This window comes from Rattus norvegicus, chromosome 3 (genome assembly GCF_036323735.1).
Source record: "Rattus norvegicus strain BN/NHsdMcwi chromosome 3, GRCr8, whole genome shotgun sequence".
Taxonomy (NCBI): Eukaryota; Metazoa; Chordata; class Mammalia; order Rodentia; family Muridae; genus Rattus; species Rattus norvegicus.
In genome coordinates this window covers 54,986,958-55,008,719 of record NC_086021.1, presented here as the reverse complement: position 1 = coordinate 55,008,719, position 21,762 = coordinate 54,986,958, and the positions used below count along the sequence as shown (strand labels likewise).

General features: G+C 43.1%; 2 protein-coding genes across 5 annotated transcripts in view; one reads left to right on the top strand and one right to left on the bottom strand.

Annotated features, from left to right (window-relative positions):
* The window catches only part of Lypd6 (Ly6/Plaur domain containing 6), a 145,311-nt gene that overhangs the window by 33,209 nt on the left and 90,340 nt on the right, over positions 1–21,762 (bottom strand). The gene's annotated exons all lie outside the window — the stretch shown is intronic.
* Positions 12,436–13,794, top strand: LOC120101547 (fatty acid-binding protein 5-like). Its single transcript, XM_063285246.1, has one exon. It carries the CDS (start codon positions 13,237–13,239, stop codon positions 13,543–13,545), a length of 309 nt encoding a protein of 102 aa, XP_063141316.1. The 5' UTR covers positions 12,436–13,236; the 3' UTR covers positions 13,546–13,794.

Genomic DNA, 21,762 nt, shown 5'->3' with positions numbered 1-21,762 from the left:
AAGTTAGACTATTCTACTCACCCCAAGAGACCTGATAATAACCTTTCCATACTGTAACAACACACATGAGGTAAGTTATTTACAGGGAGGAAATGTTTACTTGGGTTTGTGATCTCAGAGGTCACAAGACTGTTGTTTGAGGGCCTACAGAGACCAAACATCAAGGTAGGGACAGTAAAGCTGCTTCCACGAATGCAGCCAGGAGGGATGGGCAGTCACACATCTTCGCTAAAGACATAGTGACTTAACTTCCTCCCACTATACCAAACTCCAAAGTTTCCACCACCACCACCACAGGTCAGTACATGGTCCTTGGGATATACTTGCCCAAAATACAAGAACCACAATTTTACTGAGGTAAGAACAAGCTGGATTCCTCTGACCCAATTTGTTCGTGAAAAACTCTCAAATTTGCAGAGTTCCAATCCTTTCTTAGCCATGAATTTTTAGGTATTAAATGGAAACCTTCAAAATTCTTAAGTAGTTAAAACTTAATTCTCCCAACAGTTTGTGACACTGATCCTCTTAGGAAAATGAGGCTGTTCCTACACTTAAGGATGATTAGAAAAACAGACTCAACGGGGAGACACCAAAGCTATGTATGGGAGGTTCTGGAAGCTTGATAGTACTTTGTATGCTCAAAAAATGAGCATGTGTCATTGCCACAACCTGAAATTGTCCTTAAAAGCCTGACAATGAAATTTTTACTTTTTATTCTTTACGATTTTTACTGAGATAAAATTAATGTAACATAAATCTTGCCCCCTTATAATTCAGCAATATTTGGTATAATTCTTAACATTGCAGAATCATCATTAGCTAGTTTAGAGCATTTTATTCCACTTGAAAATCCTATACTCATCTAACGCAGTCACTCCCCATTCCTTCCGCTAATTCCAACCACTAATCTCATTCTCATCTCCTTGGATTTCATGTAAGTGGAATGGTACAATAAGTGGCCTTTGGTGTCCTAGTCCCTCGGGTTGTCACAATGTTGTCAAGATTGATCTACATTATAGGACTGATAATATTCCTTCTTATGGCTAGATAGCTCATTGTCTGAATATAGTACATATGTTTATTCATCAGATGATGTCTATTCCAATGATTTCCACTCATGGATATTATGAATAATGTTATTTTTAACATCCATGTACATTTCTTGGGGTCAAATGTACACTATTGTGTTTATTAAGTATTTGCCCAGGACTTGGTCTCGTGAGTACCAAGGATCTAACTCTCAGGTGAGCTGCCAGGGACCCACGGCCGTTGTACCATCTTACCTTTCCAATGAAAGATGCTTGAGTTTTCTCCACATCCTCGTCAGCACTATTTCTTCCTTTCCTTCTCAAAACGAACAATTAGAGTCCACCCAGTATAGGTGACATGTGCCTCACTGCATTTTATTATCCACTGGATTTTCTAGCATTTTATTATCTACTGGGTTTTCTTGCATTTTATTATCTACTAGATTTCCTTCCATTTATTTGCATTTCAAGTCAGCAATGAGGTAGAGCATATTTTCACGTGCTCTGCCACTTGTGTAACTCCTCTGGCTATTCATATTATTTTCCCAATTGTTAACTGAACTATTGATTCTCTACTGTCAAGATGTGAGAGTTCTTATATCTAGATTCTAGATACTTCCAGATACAACAGTGTTATCAAATATTTTCTCATGTTCTCTGTATCTTTTTTGCTTCTAAAAAAAAAGGGGGTGTGTCTATATTGCCTTGGTTGCCCTGATCCTCCCTAAGGAGAACAGGCTGTCCTCTCACAGAGATCTGCTAACCTCGGCTCAGGGACTAAAGCTAAAGCTGAAACTGCCACACCTAGCATTATTTCACGCATTATTTCACTTTCTTGAGAGGATCTTTTAAGATGCAGACTTAGTTATGATTAAAATCTATATACCGGTTTTCTAAATGTAGACTTTGTTCCCTGGTAGAGAGTCAAGTTCAGCTCAGCATTAGAAAGACTAGAAAGACTAAAAGAATTTGTCTACTTTGTAGTGATCAAAGCTATATTTTCCACTTTCCTTTTCATGAGAAAAACAGGATGGGCTGGGCCAGTTATTAATAGCCCTGATGCTGACATCCCTCCATCAATCATAGAGACCAGGCATCCTATTACTATTTTCTAGGAATGGAAAAATGAAAGACAGTTGACAAGCATTCACCATTAGTCTAACCTGACTGAAATACGGGCTCTGCTGAGGGGCCTGAAGATTCTCAGGACCAGATGGAGCCCTAATCCCCAATGGCATAAATGCTCAGACATTAACGTGACAGGTCTTTTCTAGGACTCTGGTGATTTCCTGAGTTCACTGTGCCTTTGGACTATTCTACACATTTAGAAAAAAAATGTAGCGTCTCCATTTTATGATGCTGCCATTTGAATATGAACTGCGAGGCCCCATCCCTGAATGCAGCACTTGATAAAGAAGTGCGGACTCATTTTCACAGCTCTGTGACCTTTCATTTATTATTTATGAGCTTTTGCAAAATCTAATACCACTCTGACAGGTTTAATTTGTGCTCTAAATTACCTTTGCATGAGTTACTCAACTGCTGGTTTTATTCCAATAGATAACTTGCTACATTCCGGAATAGGGGGGAAAAACAAGTACTTTGAGATCCATCTGACTTCCTCCACTTGAAAGACAATTGAGAAAAAGCTGCCTTTGGTATGAATGGTACCAGACGCTATAAGGGAAAATTTCTACACTAGTCACAGATGTGAAGGGATAGAGTCCTGACCTAGGTCAAGTTTCACAAATCTATACTCCCCTAATCTCTATTTTATATAGAGTCCATAAATAAGCACCTCCCACTTTTTAACCAGTCACCAGAAGAAACTCTGGTACTTCTACAAGTTACCCTGACTCAAAACCCAAGTACTGCAGGATGAGAGCTCCGAGCTAAGTGAGAACCAGGGCAACTGTGAAGACCAGATCTGAAGGAAATTGAAGGTATTTGGAAGCTACTACTTCATTTAAATTTGAGATGCCTAATAGGAATACCGAATGAAGTTTTGAGGCCTGAAAGATCATGACAGGTCTTGATTTCATTTTTAATATGAACAGGCTTGATGATGGCATAATTACCCAGAATAGTTGATTCCACTGCCACCTGTGTAAACTGAAAGCGCGTACTTACAAAACTGACTCACTTAAATATAATATTCAGACCAACGGCAGCAACTTCCTTGTGCTTGGGAACTTCTCAGGTTATGCAGTGATTTTTAAAAAGTGCTTAAGATTTCTTTGGCATGTCTCTACTGTAAGGTAGATCCCTGGAGTCTGAGCGAACTTTAATCAGTTGACCAGAGGGTATGGAAATGACATAATCTGCAAGGGAGACTGTAGAAGGGGACCATTTATACACAGTGTGCTGGGACAGGCATGCTAGAACCCTATGGTGTCTGCAGTCAGTCTTAGTGATGAAGGTGGTATTATACAAAGAAGGCACCTTACCAATCAGAAGGGCTGAGACTCCTGAAAAGAGATGCTCCCAGACAGCTCCTATGTTCGTCACCTCTCTTCCCCTCACCATCGGATTCCACCTGAACAGAGGTGCTTCTGATAGTCTAAGCCCTGTCTAGTTCCTGGCCCACTAACCATGAGCAGTAAACGACTGTGGTTCATGCTTTGTGGTGATTTTGGTAAGCAGGAAATAGAGCAAAAGGGCTAACGAGAAATTTAAATTTGAGATATCGCTCCCATTATTATAAAGATCATTTATCCAGATCCAGTAGGCTGTAACCACAGCTAAGAATGGTAACAGGAAACATTGTCCTCTGTCCTCAATTGTTGGGGCCCAGATACACCAGTCTGTTCACCTGGCTTTCAGGAATTCCAACCCCCTCTGTGCTCTGAGGCCTCTCGTGCCTTTTTTTTTTTTTACTCTGGTTCTTCCAAAGTGTGACCCCTGAAATAGCATCCTCAGGGAGCATCTCCCACAATTGTCCCAAAGCCTTAACAAAACAGAGAGGCACATCATTGGATCCCTAACTGGTCAGGGTAACTTGGCATTCTAATCAGAAGACCTTTATCACTGAAATAAAAGCACAGTGTGAAATCCATCAAAATCAGAGTAGGGAGAAATTGGTTTTTGAAAGGAAATCAAGGTATTGTGGTCTGAAGAAGACTGCCTGAAAGCTGGGGTGGCAAATTCCTGCATGTGTCCACTCTGGTGTGCAATACAGCCCTTGAATACTGCTTTAATCTAGAATAAATATTTCTGCAAATGCCAAGAAAGTGGAAATATCTTCCCATGTGATCTTCTCCACATAAAATAGCTAAAAGCAACAATGACAGTCTGACAGGTAATCCTACAAAGTCCCTCTTCTTGCCTGAGTGGGTTCATACTAATGCCAATTGCATACTGTCACCAGGGAGCATGGTTAACCACATGTGGCCCATGCTACTGGCAGCTGTTGCTGGGTTCAGCACTGGATGTATGAGGCAACCAGGCAAATTAGTGTTCTTGGGTAGTTTTCTTTTAGAAAAGACAAGTAGCCTTCCTCTCTGGAGTAAAAGACTAACACACAAAGCTCAGGAATATGGGAATGCCACAGTCTTCTCCACTTGGAAGCAGACAATGAAGCTTGGTGGCTTAGAGAGACATGGAGAAAATGGGGAGAATTCTGCCCATGTTGAGAGTTTGACTTTGGGACAGTTCGTCCCTTTTCCCTCACTTGACATCTATTAGATGCCCTGGTGTTCAGGTTACTCTGAGAGGTACTTCCTGTCCCCTGCCATCAAGTTAAAAAAGCTTTAACTTGAGTCTTCCTAACGGGTCCATCTACCAACGTAGAATTTCCTATGTAACAAGTGTTTGTTTATTTAATTTAGTGCAGTTTTAAGCTCAATCAGCTAACGGTGAGAACAGAGGTGGTTTTTAAAAATGCCCACTATGGAGAACTAGCCAGAGATGACGCTCCTTGGATTTTACAGACAATGATGTTTCCTGTCCAATTTACGGGGAGAAAAACGCTCACATTCCTGATCTGAAGATTCATTTGCACAATGTCAATGCTTTAAAAAAAAATAACCAAAAAAAAAAAAAAACCAAAAAACCAAAAAAACAAAAAAAAAACGTGCATTTCTTTTTCTAGAGCCGTTGGCATGGCTAGAGTTATAGGAAACGCTGCCCTCTGCTCTGTCACAAACCCATTTAATAGAGAATTGCATCAGAAAAGCTTGAGTCCCGGAAGATAAACGATGCCTGGGAATTATGCCCCGCAATGGAGTTTCACATTAAAAGATGCTGAGTTTGTCCTAGGAGACGTTTCACTTGCTTGTTGTCCCTACCGAATAGAATACTTTTGAGAACTGAAGATTAGGCATGTTCAAGTCTAAGCAACAGGGAAGGAATGAATCACAGTTCCCCACACAGGCACTGGCTGAACTTTCAAAATACTTGAAATTAGAAGACATTTTTGTTTGGGTGTCTTTTCTTAGTCTTCTCTATTATGTTAAAAATGTCAGTTTCATTTTATTTTTTATGGAATTTTTATCCTGGAGAGTTTTGAAATATCGACCTATCAGATGGTGCTCAGAAGCAGTATGAAGTTATCAGTGAGTTAAATCAGAACAAGATATACTCTTACGTTCAAACTAGCCCAGTTATAAACCCAACGGTTTATATTTCACTTTATTTAAGGTGAATGAATGTATACCTGGGCATTACTTGGGCTCATGGAGGTCAGAAGAGGTCAGAAGAAGGTGTCTAACCTGCTGGGACTGGAATTATAACCAGATGTAAACATCGTGTGGGCACTGGAAATTGAACCCCAGTGCGCTCGCTGAACAGTTCCTGCTCTTCATTGCTGACTCACGTCTCCAAACCTCCAAACCCAGCATTATAATGAGACACACACTTCCATCTCCTGCCCACAGGGCACTCATCCTGGCCCTCAATCAGGGGAATCTACTCTGCACTTGGAGTGACACACTCATCCTTCTTCTACTAATTTTGAAGGTTCTGAAGCATCAACATGAAGAGTATTATTAGTCATGAGCCACAAAACAGTGCCTTCTCCTGGATCCACGAAGAGTTACATGATTTAAACCAACTTGTACTGTTTCATTGCATGGTGTTTGAGGCCACCTTTTTATTTCTTGCTTTAGAGGGCTGGAAAGACTGTTCATGGACTGAGATATGGCAGTCCTTCCTTGTCATTCTTCCAGCACCTTCTGCACTGTACACCAGTGCTGAGCGTCCAAAGTTCAAGTTGACACCTGCAACCCAGATCGGGGCGGGGGGGGGTATTAACCTTCGGGAAAGATTCCTTCTGTCCTTCATGTTAACTAAAGCTCATCTCCCCAATGAGAATGAAATTTATTTTGGGGCTAGCTACAGTACAGCGTACTTATCCTGCGAGCCCCAGGAACACTGGGCACTTGATCCAGATAGCATTCCTTTTCTCGAATACCTTACACAGCATACGTCTCTTCACAGTTTCTTCCTCTCCTCAAAAGCCAAACCTCCTGCCCTTATAGCTGTCACAGTAAAGTGAGACACATGAATATACCTCACCTCTACCCATTAGACTCTTCTAACCTTAGTTCTTGCCCAGGATTGCAAATCGGTCCATGCTGAATCTTCACTCCCATCTTTCATGAAGCAGGGTTTTGCTTATGGTTCTGGGAATCCTGACCAAGCTCTTGTTAAAAGCATGGTTTCCTTGTCTCTGAGACAGTTCAAGAATGAACTAAAGTTACAAGTTTCATGTGTACGAGGAGACCTTTATAGAGGATGATAAAACCAGTTCCTCATGGGGGGGAAAAAAAGGTATAGTTTAGATACAAAGTGCCCCTAAAGGTGCATGTTGAAAGGCTTGTTTGACAACAGATGGGCCTTAGGAAAGTGATTGCATCCTAAGGCCACTGGCTGACTTCATGGATTTTGTGTAGGTGGGGCTCTGTTAAAGGAAACAGATCACTGGGGGCATGCTATGAGGACAGACTTCATGCCCACTCCTACCCACCTCTGTGCTTCCCAGATACCATTAAGTGAGCAGATCTCCCCAACCACAGGCTTCCCCAGGCATGCTCTGCCTCATCACCAACACAGACACAATGGAGCCAGTGACCATGAGACCTCAGAAACCATGAGGCAAAGGAAATCATATAGTTTTCACAGGTAGTGTCCCAGTGGCAACAAGGCACCCCAGGTACTGCCTTTTAAAATGGCTTACATCATAACTCTTAATGGCTAAAGCACTACTTTCAAATCAATAGACTCTTCAGCAGCTAACCTCTGAATCTTAGCAGTGTTTCTCATTTGATTACGGCTATGTTTAAGAAGTGGACTATCCTAGCACCTGCCCTCCAGCTCTCTAGTACCCTTAGGTGCATACATCAGGCTGTTTTCAAAGTTAGTTTCATCGTCTTGGAATCGGATAAGAAAGGGTTTCTTAACGTGTAACTTGATTGTTTTTAAAGTACATTTTATCTATGTAACAGTTACTTAAAGGAAGGATTTCATCACCCTGAGCATGAAGACAAATGTAGTCAATGAATTGCAAGTCTCTATCATCGAGGTTGTAATCCTTTCTTGAACATACACCATCTTCATTTGCAAGGCTTTGTAAATAATGGCTATTAAAGTTTATTATTGTGCCCAGGGAGAATATAATAAGATTTTACATAGTATCCATTCAAGGAGAAAAGCTGTAGGGGTTATTAATAAAAGAAGGCTGTCCTTGAAAATAGAACATTTTGTTTTGTTTTTATAGATAAGCCAATTCCTTTCTTAGGGTAAAGTACTAATTCGGCCTCAGTGCCTAAGGAAATCCAGCCATCCAAATGGACTACAATAGCCTGCATAGAAGGATCCAAGCGCTAGTCCCACAGTCTTCTCCAGGCTTGTGTTTTACTACCTAGACCTCAGCTGTCTTCCTGATTTGCTATCTCCCTCATCCATTCATCAACTCAGCATTCTCTACAAAGCAGGCAGATCATGTATACAGTTAATATTTCCAGTTTAACTCCCAAATTTTTTAACCCTGTTTGAAAAAAACCATTCATTTTATTCTTTTAAAAAATAAAAGTGGGGAAAGGGCAGCACAGATCTTTCTGGTTGCGGCCCCCGCGGAGAGCTCCTAGGCAGCACCCCATGAGCAAACTTGAGCTTCGGGACAAACTTTCCTGCTCCAAGCGACCTGCCTGGTGAACTCAGGACACACAGAGGCAAAATTCCTCTAGGACTGGACACTTCTGGTTTTTAGCGGGATTCCCAAACCCGCGGATCCCTGCCCGCAGCAGCTCGATGCTCCCAGACCCCGTGGGAGAGAGACCTCACTGCCTGGACAGGTGGGCACTCCTCAGACTGCAGAGCAGAAGAGACCACCAACACTGCCCACCCCTGCCCACATCCCTGGCCCAAGAGGAAACTGTATACGGCCTCTGGGTTACCTTGGATAAGGGCACAGCAGCAGCAGGTCCCCTGCGTCTGAGACACCGCCGGAACCTGAAGGGACCGACCAGATAAACAGTTCTCTGCACCCAAATCCCGTGGGAGGGAGAGCTAAACCTTCAGAGAGGCAGACACACCTGGGAAACCAGAAGAGACTGCATCTGCCCACATTACTGATTCCAGAGGAAAACGCCATCTGGAACCCTGGTGCACGGAAGCTCCCGGAAAGGGCAGCACAGATCTTCCTGGTTGCTGCCCCCCCTCCCCCCGAGAGCTCATAAGCAACACCCCACGAGCGAACTTGAGCCTCGGGACCACAGGTAAGACAAACCTTCCTACTCCAAGCAACCTGCCTAGTGAACTCAGGACACAGGCCCACAGGAACAGCTGAAGACCTGTAGATAGGAAAAAATACACACCCGAAAGCAGAACACTCTGTTCCCATAACTGGTTGAAAGAAAATAGGAAAACAGGTCTACAGCACCCCTGACACACAGGCTTATAGGACAGTCTAGCCACTGTCAGAAATAGAAAAACAAAGTAACACTAGAGATAATCTGATGGCGAGAGGCAAACGCAGGAACCCAAGCAACAGAAACCAAGACTACATGGCACCATCGGAGCCCAATTCTCCCATCAAAACAAACATGGAATATCCAAACACACCAGAAAAGCAAGATATAGTTTCAAAATCATATTTGATCATGATGCTGGAGGACTTCAAGAAAGACGTGAAGAACTCCCTTAGAGAAACACAGGAAAACAAAAATAAACAAGTAGAAGCCTACAGAGAGGAATCACAAAAATGCCTGAAAGAATTCCAGGAAAACATAAATAAACAAGTAGAAACCCATAGAGAGGAGACACAAAAATCCCTGAAAGAATTCCAGGAAAACACAATCAAACAGTTGAAGGAATTAAAAATGGAAATAGAAACAATCAAGAAAGAACACATGGAAACAACCCTGGATATAGAAAACCAAAAGAAGAGACAAGGAGCCGTAGATACAAGCTTCACTAACAGAATACAAGAGATAGAAGAGAGAATCTCAGGAGCAGAAGATTCCATAGAAATCATCGACTCAACTGTCAAAGATAATGTAAAGTGGAAAAAGCTACTGGTCCAAAACATACAGGAAATCCAGGACTCAGTGAGAAGATCAAACCTAAGGATAATACGTATAGAAGAGAGTGAAGACTCCCAGCTCAAAAGACGAGTAAATATCTTCAACAAAATCATAGAAGAAAACTTCCCTAACCTAAAGAAAGAGATACCCATAAGCATACAAGAAGCCTACGGAACTCCAAATAGATTGGACCAGAAAAGAAACACCTCCCGTCGCATAATAGTCAAAACACCAAATGCACAAAATAAAGAAAGAATATTAAAAGCAGTAAGGGAAAAAGGTCAAGTAACATATAAAGGCAGACCTATCAGAATCACACCAAAGGAGCCAAAACCACCAAATGGAAAAAAGATAGCATTTTCAGCAAATGGTGCTGGTTCAACTGGAGGTCAACATGAAGAAGAATGCAGATTGATCCATGCTTATCACCCTGTACAAAGCTTAAGTCCAAGTGGATCAAGGACCTCCACATCAAACCAGATACACTCAAACTAATAGAAGAAAAATTAGGGCAGCATCTTGAACACATGGGCACTGGAAAAAATTTCCTGAACAAAACACCAATGGCTTATACTCTAAGATCAAGAATCGACAAATGGGATCTCATAAAACTGCAAAGCTTCTGTAAGGCAAAGGACACTGTGGTTAGGACAAAATGGCAACCAACAGATTGGGAAAAGATCTTTACCAATCCTACAACAGATAGAGGCCTTATATCCAAAATATACAGAGAACTCAAGAAGTTAGACTGCAGGGAGACAAATAACCCTATTAAAAATTGGGGTTCAGCGCTAAACAAAGACTTCACAGCTGAGGAATGCCGAATGGCTGAGAAACACCTAAAGAAACATCTTTAGTCATAAGGGAAATGCAAATCAAAACAACCCTGAGATTTCACCTCACACTAGTGAGAATGGCTAAGATCAAAAACTCAGGTGACAGCAAATGCTGGCGAGGATGCGGAGAAAGAGGAACACTCCTCCACTGTTGGTGGGATTGCAGACTGGTACAACCATTCTAGAAATCAGTCTGGAGGTTCCTCAGAAAATTGGACATTGAACTGCCTGAGGATCCAGCTCTACCTCTCTTGGGCATATACCCAAAAGATGCCCCAACATATAAAAAAGACATGTGCTCCACTATGTTCATCGCAGCCTTATTTATAATAGCCAGAAGCTGGAAAGGACCCAGATGCCCTTCAACAGAGGAATGGATACAGAAAATGTGGTACATCTACACAATGGAATATTACTCAGCTATCAAAAACAATGACTTTATGAAATTCGTAGGCAAATAGTTGGAACTGGAAAATATCATCCTGAGTAAGGTAACCCAATCACAGAAAAACACACATGGTATGCACTCATTGATAAGTGGCTATTAGCCCAAATGCTTGAATTACCCTAGATACCTAGAACACATGAAACTCAAGACGGATGATCAAAATGTGAATGCTTCACTCCTTTAAAAGGGGAACAAGAATATCCTTGGCAGGGAATAGAGAGGCAAAGATTAAAACAGAGACAGAAGGAACACCCATTCAGAGCCTGCCCCACATGTGGCCCATACATATACAGCCACCCATATAGACAAGATGGATGAAGCAAAGAAGTGCAGACCGACAGGAGCCGGATGTAGATCGCTCCTGAGACACACAGCCAGAATACAGCATATACAGAGGCAAATGCCAGCAGCAAACCACTGAACTGAGAACAGGACCCCCATTGAAGGAATCAGAGAAAGAACTGGAAAGCTTGAAGGGGCTCGAGACCCCATATGAACAACAATGCCAAGCAACCAGAGCTTCCAGGGGCTAAGCCACTACCTAAAGACTATACATGGACTGACCCTGGACTCTGACCTCATATGTAGCACTGAATATCCTAGTAAGATCACCAGTGTAAGGGGAAGCCCTGGGTCCTGCTAAGACTGAACCCCCAGTGAACGTGATTGTTGGGGGGAGGGCGGCAATGGGAACACCCATAAAGAAGGGGAGGGGGAGGGGTTAGGGGGATGTTTGCCCGGAAACTGGGAAAGGGAATAACACTCGAAATGTAAATAAGAAATACTCAAGTTAATAAAAAAAAAATGAGGGTTGGGGATTTAGCTCAGTGGTAGAGCGCTTGCCTAGGAAGCGCAAGGCCCTGGGTTCGGTCCCCAGCTCCGAAAAAAAAGAACCAAAAAAAAAAAAAAAAATGGCAAGGCCTTGGGTTCGGTCTCCAGCTCCGAAAAAAAGAACCAAAAAAAAAAAAAAAATGACACCGTCGTTAATACCCCCCCCAAAAAATAAATAAATAAAAGTGCCCACAAAGACCTAATTGGTAAGAACATGAAAGGGAATGTTGATATCCATTTAATATTAAATAATATTAAAAATGAAGACTGGAGAGGTCAGTTATTTATTTAGCCAAGAATGAATATGAACACTGAGAATAAGGGCTTGAGCCCATTAAGAAGGGAAACTAAAGCAAAGGGGGAGTGAGCTATAGGGCTCTCTGGGACACTTTCTAAGACTCTGTCCCAAAATAACAGAATGAGACGGGGAGGGAATGACAGAAGGGGAAGAGGAGGAAGATGAACAAAAAGGATAATGATACAATGGCATGGATTGATGTTGGTGCCAGGTAAGATGTACATAATAGAAAGAGGGACCATAGGCTAGGACCACACTAACCCTTTCCAGACCCTGTGGGATGCAAACCACAGGCATTGTCAAACACTCATTAAGTCTTCTCTGACTTAGGAGTTAGCATAGAGAGAAACATGGATGTCAAACATCCTGAGGGACAGGTTCTAGGAATGGAAGGCCACGGGACTCTGATTCACAGAGATTCCGTTGAACAATGCAGACCACATTCTGGCCTCTGGAAAACCGTAAGATTCCAACATTGTCTCTGGGTAAGAATCTTGGAAGAGGAGGCTGAGGTAGGTGTTCCAGTGGCAACGGGAACTGTTAGAACAGGCCAAATAAGAGGTCTATAAGGCTGCACATAATCTTCTTCCTGCCTGCAATTTTTCCCTTGATGTGGCATATTCAGATAACAAAAGTTCCTCAGATGTCCAAGGTACCAGTGGCTGGCTGTCTTCTTACTCAATGTCTTGGCTTTCGATGTCTACCTTGTTACATCTCGACTCTCCCCTTAAGGATGAAGTCACGTGCCTCCTTTAGAAAGCCCAGTCTTGTGGGAAAAACAAGATCAGCACCTTCTCCATTCCTTGTATGGCATTTCCCTATTTATAGTGAGAGGTTTATTTCACAGCTGTAAGACAGTGAGGGAAGTTGGCTTTCTTTACTTTATTCTGTTTCAGTTTTGGGTTGTTTTGTTTTGTTTGACAAATTTGGGTTCAAATTTTAGCTCAGCGAGTGCCCCCTCCCCACCCCGGGCCACCGCATCTCCTCGATGCTTTTGTTCTCTCCTGCCCGCCATGGCCAGCCTTAAGGACCTTGAAGACAAGTGGCGCCTGGTGAAAAGCCATGGCTTTGAGAACTACATGAAGGAGCTAGGAGTAGGGGGTGCCTCTTAGGAAGATGGGTGCCCGGGCCACCGCATCTCCTCGATGCTTTTGTTCTCTCCTGCCCGCCATGGCCAGCCTTAAGGACCTTGAAGACAAGTGGCGCCTGGTGAAAAGCCATGGCTTTGAGAACTACATGAAGGAGCTAGGAGTAGGGGGTGCCTCTTAGGAAGATGGGTGCCCTGGCCAAACCAGACTGCATCATTACCTGTGACGGCAACAACCTCACCATCAAATTCGAGAGCGTGGTGCAGACGACCATGTTTTCTTGCACCCTGGGAGAGAAGTTTAATGAAACCACAGTTGATGGCAGGAAAACTGAGACGGTCTGCACCTTCGAAGATGGTGCCCTGATCCAGCACCAGAAGTGGGACGGGAAAGAAAGCACGATAACAAGAAAACTGAAGGACGACGGGAAGATGGTGGTGGAATGTACCATGAACAATGCCGTCTGTACTCGGATCTATGAGAAGATACAGTAAGGACTGGCTCCCTCATCATCCTGGACAGGAGTCAGCTACCCGAGGGAATAAGTTCAATTTAATGAGCAGGTCATACAGAACCACACTGCTTTATTTCTTTGGTTTTATTTTTCATGACTGTTCATTACAGACACTTTACCTGAAACCCATGTCAAACTGTTGGTTTACCCAAGATCATTCCTTTGGCTAGTAAATAAATGTGTTTGTGCTAAAAAAAAAATAAAAAATAAATAAAAAAATTTTAGCTCAGCACTGGTTAGGACTATGACCTTGGATATGCAACTTTTCATTTCTTTATCTTTAAAATGGGGTATCATCTACCCTGACATGAAAGTGAATTAAATTATTATGGAGAGCTTTCTTTAATTATTACTATAGCAACTCACATTATGATTATTAAGGTCCTTGTCTTTCATGATTGATTAGGATCTCCTTAAAGGCATCTATTTTTGTATAACACTTGATATCTCTCTACTTCCCCAGAACAAAACAGGTAGGTTATGTCTGAAAGCAGGTTTGTTGAAATGAATTGATTCTATGGAGACCATAACATATTCACTAAAGCATAGACAATATAATAACTACCTTCTATAAAATTAGAATGAATTGTGTGCTTTCAGATACATATTATATGTACACGAATGAATACTACAGGAATTCTAAAGAAAAATGAATTTGGGGGTTCTTTGGAGGAGACAGAAAAACTTATCTGGAAAGAGTGACATCTTTTAGGGACAGTATGGTGCTAAAATGATAGCTCAACAAATGCAAGCATGACAATCTGAGTTCATACAATGTACAAAAATGGAAACATCTGGGTATGGTGGCATGTGATTCTTTCAATCGCAGTACTGGGAAGGTAGAGACAGGCAAATTCTTGGACCTTGGTGGACAGGCTTAGCCTATATGACAAACTCCAGGCCAAGGAAAGACCCTATCTCACAAATAAGTCAGCTGATGTTGTCCTCTGCCCTCCACATGCAGATGCATACAAAAACAGAACAGAAAATAAACCAGTCTTCTAGGTATCTCTGAAGCCAGGCAAACTAACGAGTAACACTAATCCTCGCGTTTCGATAATATATGCACTGTCATGGTATCACGGGGGCTTGTGTAACCTTTGAGTAACCTTTCTTTTCCTGAACAAAGACCCTAAAGTGCAAGCCAATAATTTTGGCCGTTCAAATATGCCACAGAGAAGTCACAAGGTATTTGTTTAAAATAAGTTGGTCAAGGTTTTCAAGAAGCAAAGAAAAATATCATACCGTGAGGTCTCAAGAGCCACAGAGGGCAAAAACATGCGTCTTCTATCAACAATGCCGGGAAGAACGAAAAGGCAACTGTGTATTCCTATCATGCCCGGGTGTGAATGAGTTCAAGTAGGTAGCTCTTAGTCAAGGTGGAAAAGGCGTCAACCAAGCACAGGGTCCGTGGCTTTCTGTGATCTCAGGTATCTTGGAATTCATCTCTGGGGTTAAGAGAACAGCACTATACGCATGGAGATGACCTCTCTTTATGAAAGGCTCCAGATTAACACTGTTCCCCAGGTTCCTGGTCCTCTGCCATCTGAGCTGCACCAGTGATGTTGACAGAGAAAAGAAGAGGCTAGCCAGTGAGTCCATGGGCTCCAGCTGCCTGTGAGACAGCAATCGATCCCCTTTCTGCCGAGCCTGGTGGCCATCTTTGCTGGTGTGGCCCCAGCAACAGCCAATCAGCCTAGGAACCCCACTGCACTTCATAAAGACCTGGATAACTTCCCGTTACCCTTCTGATGACTGAGGAAATCTGCTAGGACTAGGACACGGGAAATAGGAGGGAGGAGGAAAAAATGCTGAAATTCCATTCCGACAGGAGTGAACCCAAGGGACTTTATGCCGAGTGAAATAAGCTTGGCTCAGCAAGAAAAAAACGCTGCATGACGTCAGGATGCGCATAATCTAAATCCGTGTGAACTCACAGAAACAGAGTCACCAGGGGCGATGGGAGTAGATGGGAGTGAACAGGTAGATGCTGGTCAAAGTGCAGAGTTCCAGTTAGAGGAGGGAGACTTACTGTTTGGCACAATGACTACAGTTAATAGTTAATACTTGAAATCTACTTAGAAAGCCCACACACGCGCGCGCGCGCACACACACACACACACCCCGATAGGTATATGGGGTAATGGGGATAGCCATCAGCTTGACTTAATTATTTCACAGTGCATACTCATTCTAAAAGGTCATACCATGTATCATAAACTTAAACACAAATGGATACACAGCAAATAAATAAATAGGGGAAACTTGGAGAAGTGAAGTGCCACGGACAGAGTCACAGAGATGCTGGGGTGAGTGAAGCTCAGCCTCTGATGTCCCCAAGGGCACAGGCACTGCCGACACCCAGATCCTCATCCCATGGCTGTGAGTCTGGGCTTCCGTCCTTAAGACAGGCTTCACTTCAAAACCTCAATCGGGGACCCTGGCCAGAGCAAGGCGAGAGAAGTACTTAGGATTTCTAACAATTAGCTTGCTCTACTTGGAGAGGGATAGGTTAATGAATTCTCCTTCCACAAAACAGAATTTTTAAAGAGGGAAAGAGGGCCTGCTGACAAAAGGCAGCCTCAAACCCAGAGAAGTAGAACAGGGGCACCAGAACCCACCAACTTCACAAAAGCCCCCTTCTGGAAGATTCCTCTAATTGGGAAATCACCCGGGACAACTTGAAGGGACAGGGCTGAGACTTCTCAGCAACAGACCAGAGATGGAGACAGCTTGTCTGTCAGCCATCAGAAGAAAAGACACCTCAGCCCACTAGCTGGCCCTGTGGTCTGGAACCAGCCAGCCTTGTCCTCCCTCTATCCTGGAGCCGGAGAGGGGATCCTGAAGGACACCAAAACTACCCAAAAACCAGGCTGTCCAGAAATAACTTGTGGTGACTCAGGTACTTTCTCCAACCTTATGATTATCATAAGGATAAAATGGACAATATATGGAAGGCAGACAGTGCAAGCCTAAAAGCAGGTGCTGTGGAGCCATCCAGCCCAGGCTAGACCTCTGTAAGCTGGGATAGGTTTCCTAACCCACCCTGTAGCTCTCAGTCTCATCCTCTACAGAGGAGAGCAATAACAATCCAAAGCTGCTACGGCTCTCATAGGATTAATAGGGGTAAGGAACTGAACAGATTTGGATCAATGCCCAACACACGCTCGCCAGATAATGGAATTCTCAAAGCTGCCTTGGGCTATTGAGGAAGGCACCTGGTTATCCATGTGGGTCAACACCCTGCTGGGAACTGCTGGTTTCCACTCAGGACACGACCTGTGACAGGCTTCACAGAGGTATTAAGAAGCACCCATTTCAATGGAAAGAAGCCAACAAGGACAGAAGTGGTTTCTACCAGTTTTTCTATCTTGCTCTGGGCTAAAATCAGTGTCCTTTGTTGAGGATAAAAATACAGGGCAATTGGAATAAGGTAGATTCAAGGAGAACTTTCCAAACTTGAAAATGCCTTTTCCTTAAGGGGGAGAGGGTCTCAGAGACACAAACTGTCCTACCATCAATGTTAACTGATTAATACTAATCAAGATGCTATTTGTACATGCACAGAAAACCCTCTATATTCCTTAATGCATAAAGGCCATATCATATCTAACATTAAGGCTAAATGGAAATCACCAAATAAGAAAAAAAAATAACATTCAGATAAAATAATTAATTAAATACAAAGGAAGATATCAAGAATTAGTTACTAGAGGGCTAACTAGTTAGTCACTGTGCCAGCATTGCTTTTTATTTGATTTAGAAAAAAAATTTCACTCAACTTGTCAACTGCAAAGCACTCTGGCAAGTGATGTCTTTAATCCCCACAACACCTTCATAGACCAGGTTTATTATAACCCTACTTCACAAATGAATAAACTGGGACACCAAAAAAAAAGTGCAAACACCTAAAGAGGTGGTCCAAGGATAAGGGACATGACTTCAGTAAGCTCTTCCAGGCAGGAAATAAAGTATTTCAGGTGACGGAGGAAGGGTGGGGACTGGGCGATGTTTTTGGCAGTCAGTGGGAGCTAGAAGGGCCTGAAGAACTCCATAGCGCCTCCTGCTGCAGGGAAGAGACCACTGATCTTAATGTTGACCTAGTTTTTTTGTTCAGAGTTGAGCTGAAGAGAGAAACTTGAGTAGTATTACCTGGAAAAATGGGATGAACCAGATGGGGAGCAACAGTTAGGTTAAGTCTCTGGTTGAAGAGACAACAGAGAGAAGACGATGAGAGAAAGAGAAGTGTGGACAAGTGATTTCAAGATTTCAGCATATTGACATCAGCTGGGGATGCAACTGTCACACGGGATTAGCATTCCTTTTCGTGTGTTCTTGGTGCTAAGATTTAGCAAATAGGAATCACCTCTGAAAGTACACTCCGGAAGTTCAGATTGCAGTAAAGTTTAGAAAACGTGGAGGGTGTTTCTCAAGTTATTAGTGAGAGGAAACAGCCCCAGAGGCCTTTTGTTCTTTCACAGGCTCTGGCAAACTGGGAACTCAGTTCCCAGTTCCACTCAATTAAGGGACTATTAAGCCGTCCAGTGCGAGCAGAGAGCCCTTTATTCCACACGGTCTCCTCCATCCATCCTTCCAGTGGCTTCTCCCAGTGTTTGAGGAAAGAGAAGGGAAGGCCCTGACCTATATAACCACTACAGTAGAGTCCCTTGTTTCTGATGCTCTGCCCTTTAATGAACAGGATTCTCTTCGTTTCCTTGGAGATAATGTCTCCAACCACCTTACACCATCTAGAATCAGATGGTCCCAGGTTGGCCTTGAGCTATTCTTAAGTGAAGTGCTCTTTTCCGGACTGACCTTGTGCTTTGCTTTTACGATAACCAAGTATAGCATGCTATCCCTAAGGGCCCTAGGATCTTCTCTAGAGACCAAATACTCTCCAAAGATTGCCAGAGAGGTGGGTAAGTTACTAAGAAAGGAAGCCTAGAGAGCCTTGGAGTGCTGGGAAGAGATGGCCTCTACAGGCTATAGAACGAGCTTGAACTCGTGTGCTGCTGCAGAAAGTGATGTGAACTTGAGAAACTGAACTCAGTCTCACATCCAGTGCAACACATCACCATGTGGAGGTCAGCTCACAGTGACCTCCTCAGTGACTCCAAGCTAGGAGTAATGATAACACGGAGGGTTAAGTCTTGGTGGTTGCTTAAAAGGTAGCAATTTATCTAATCTGACTTCCTCTGTTGTTACTCACAGAAGAAAAAGGCAGGGCTGGGTTGGGCTGAACAAAAAGGAACACACAGTATTGTGACCACTGAGACCAAGGAAGGGTCCCAATGCAGTCATCTTGAGCTTACTCTAAAGTTGGGGCAACCTACTCCCAAAATCATCGCAGATAATCTAGGTAGCTACATAGGGTTCTTCGAGCCCTTGCTCTCGGGAGTAGAGGGAAATAACCCACCCGAGTGTGTGATGCAGAGCTCTAGAGCAAGAAGGCAAAGGAACTAGGTTACAGGTCCTGAAAGGACTTGGGTTTGATATGACTCACGGCAGATCCTGCTCTTCACTTCTTCAGCCCTTAAGTACCAAGCCAGTCTGTGCATGCTCAAAGGTCTGAAATACCCAGCAGCCTGGGAGTGCACAGAGCTCCTAAGAACTCAGCTGGCCTGGGTGTGCACACGCACATGGTTGTCAGGGGCAACAAATGAGCCTGTGTGCACAACCACAGCAGAATCAGCACTGTCTAGCAGGGCTGTCTCTGAGGATGGGCATGTTTTCCCATGGGGCCATCGTGGGGTTGGTTACACGACTATTGAGTAACTGATTTGTTCACTGGAGAGTTTAATTTAATTCCACTTAATTGTAGTCTGAGCTAAAACGCCACATGTGGAAAATAAAAGCCACATGTGGCCAATGGTCACAGTATCCAATAAGAGAGCCTTGAATTAATAATAAATGAGAAAGTCACTTAAAATGTGTGACTTCAGAATCAATTAGGACGAAGGTGAAGAAGAACGGCTATTACCTAGCTAAGTACTCACACACAGACATTAATTAAGTCAGAAATACTGCACAGTTGTTCCTATGGGTGTTTCTCTAAGTTGGATTTGGGGTTTTTGTTTGTTTGTTTGTTTGTTTTTGTTTTTGTTTTTGTTTTGTGGTCCTGGGGTTGAAGGGAGGTAAAGAGACCTATGGGTAAGCATGTGAAAAGTGCCACCAAAACCACTTCGTGTTTACCTCCATCCTCAGTCCCTGGTTAAAATCTATACATATGATTCTATTAATGATCTTATCAGGAAAGTTATTTTTTAACTCCAAGTTTAACAGATAAGTACACTAAGGGAGAAAAGGGAGAGGGTAGTTGCCATGTCTTCTTTTTTTTTTTTTTTTTTAAAGATTTATTTATTTATTATATATAAGTACACTGTAGCTGTCTTCAGATACACCAGAAGAGGGCATTGGAACTCTTTACAGATGGTTGTGAGCCACCATGTGGTTGCTGGGAATTGAACTCATAACCTCTGGAAGAGCAGTCGGGTGCTCTTAACCGCTGAGCCATCTCTCCAGCCCCGCCATGTCTTCTTATTGATATAACACAATACCTAAGGCTGGGAACTTTATAGAGACATCTGTTTAGATCACCCTGCTAGAAGGTGGGATGTCCCAGGACGTGGTTAGAACTTCTGAGGTGGACTTTGATATCACATCACGACACAGAAGAGAGAGAAAAGGCAAATGAGCACATGCAAAGAAAGGGCAAGCCACCCTCCCGGCCCAGCATTGGTCCATCCACACAGGTCGTCTTGGAGTTTCTATTGCTGTGATGAAACACCGTAACCAAAAGTAACTTATCAGACGAAAGGGCTTATTTCCTTATACTTCCACATCACTATTCATCATGGGAGAAAATCAGAACCAGATCTCAAGCCCAGTGGGAATCTGGAAGTAGGAGCTGATACAGAGGCCAAGGAGGAGTGCTGCTTACTAGTTTGCTCTCATGGCTTGTTCAGACTGCTTTCTTAATGACCCAGGGGTGAACCTACCCACAATGGACTGGGTCCGCTTACATCAGTCACTAGATTAAGAAAATTGCCTTAAGTCTGATCTTATGGAGGCATTTTTGCTATTCCTTTCTCTCTAGCCAGGACCTCCTGATCTATTCACCTGTGAAGGTCTCATTTTCCAAATCAGTACGGTGGCAATGACAATTCAACGTGAGTTTGGCAGGAGGCACTGAAACTGCCCCAACAGGAAGCTGGCTATTTGATCTCTAGTTAGTATAGTGAAAGCATCTGAACATGGGGTACCAACAGGAGGATAAGGGGACAGGGCAAAGTGAAACTCGGGGCTCTGGAGTCTCCATCTACTAGTTTGTTTTCCCAGACCATTACTCAGCTTCCACATCTTTCTCAGGTCACTGAAACCAGGGGATGATGGTAGACAGAGATGTAGGATTCAGCAAAGTTGAAAGATGCAGAGGGAAGCAGTTTCATTACATGTAGGAAGTTGATCTTGGGCTAGCGTAGCTTGGGTAGAAAATCGTATCGTCATAAATCAAACTGCAGGTGATTTTACAGAGCTAAGCCCGTGCCAATGCCTAACCAGTACCTCTTTCAGACAGTTGAAACTTTTATGGTCTGGAAGAATGCTGAGAAACACCCCTGCTATTTTAACGCATGCTCCATTTCCTAAATGGTGAGAGGGGAGTAAATAACAGGACACTGGGCTGCATGAGGTCCGCTGTTAGGAGTGCTAATGAAAGGTTCCCTTTCCCCTAGAGTAGTATGTCACAGTGATAGCATAGTTCAGGATGTTTGGTTTCCCTGATTGCAATCAAGAGAAGGGAGAGACTACAGTTCCATCCTTTCTTATTGTAAGCTTTGATGAAGCCAAAAGGTAAAATCTAGTAACATCTGAGTTACCTATACTATAGAGTTGGTCTTTGCTTACCATAAGGCTTGTGGGGCTGGAGAGATGGCTCATGGTTAAAAGCACTGGCCTTCCAGGGGTCCTGAATTAGATCCCCAGCAGCCACACAGTAGCTCACGACTATCTGTAATGGGATCTAACTGCCTCTTCTTGTGAGTGCATGAAGACAGACCACTCATAGACAAAATACATGAATAAATAAATCTTTTAAAAAAAATGCTTGTAGACAGGTGCTTCTCTTTGACTGTTTATGACCCTAGAAATCCAACAGCTCCCAGTAAAAGTTCAGCACCCATGGTAAAAGCTTCCAAGT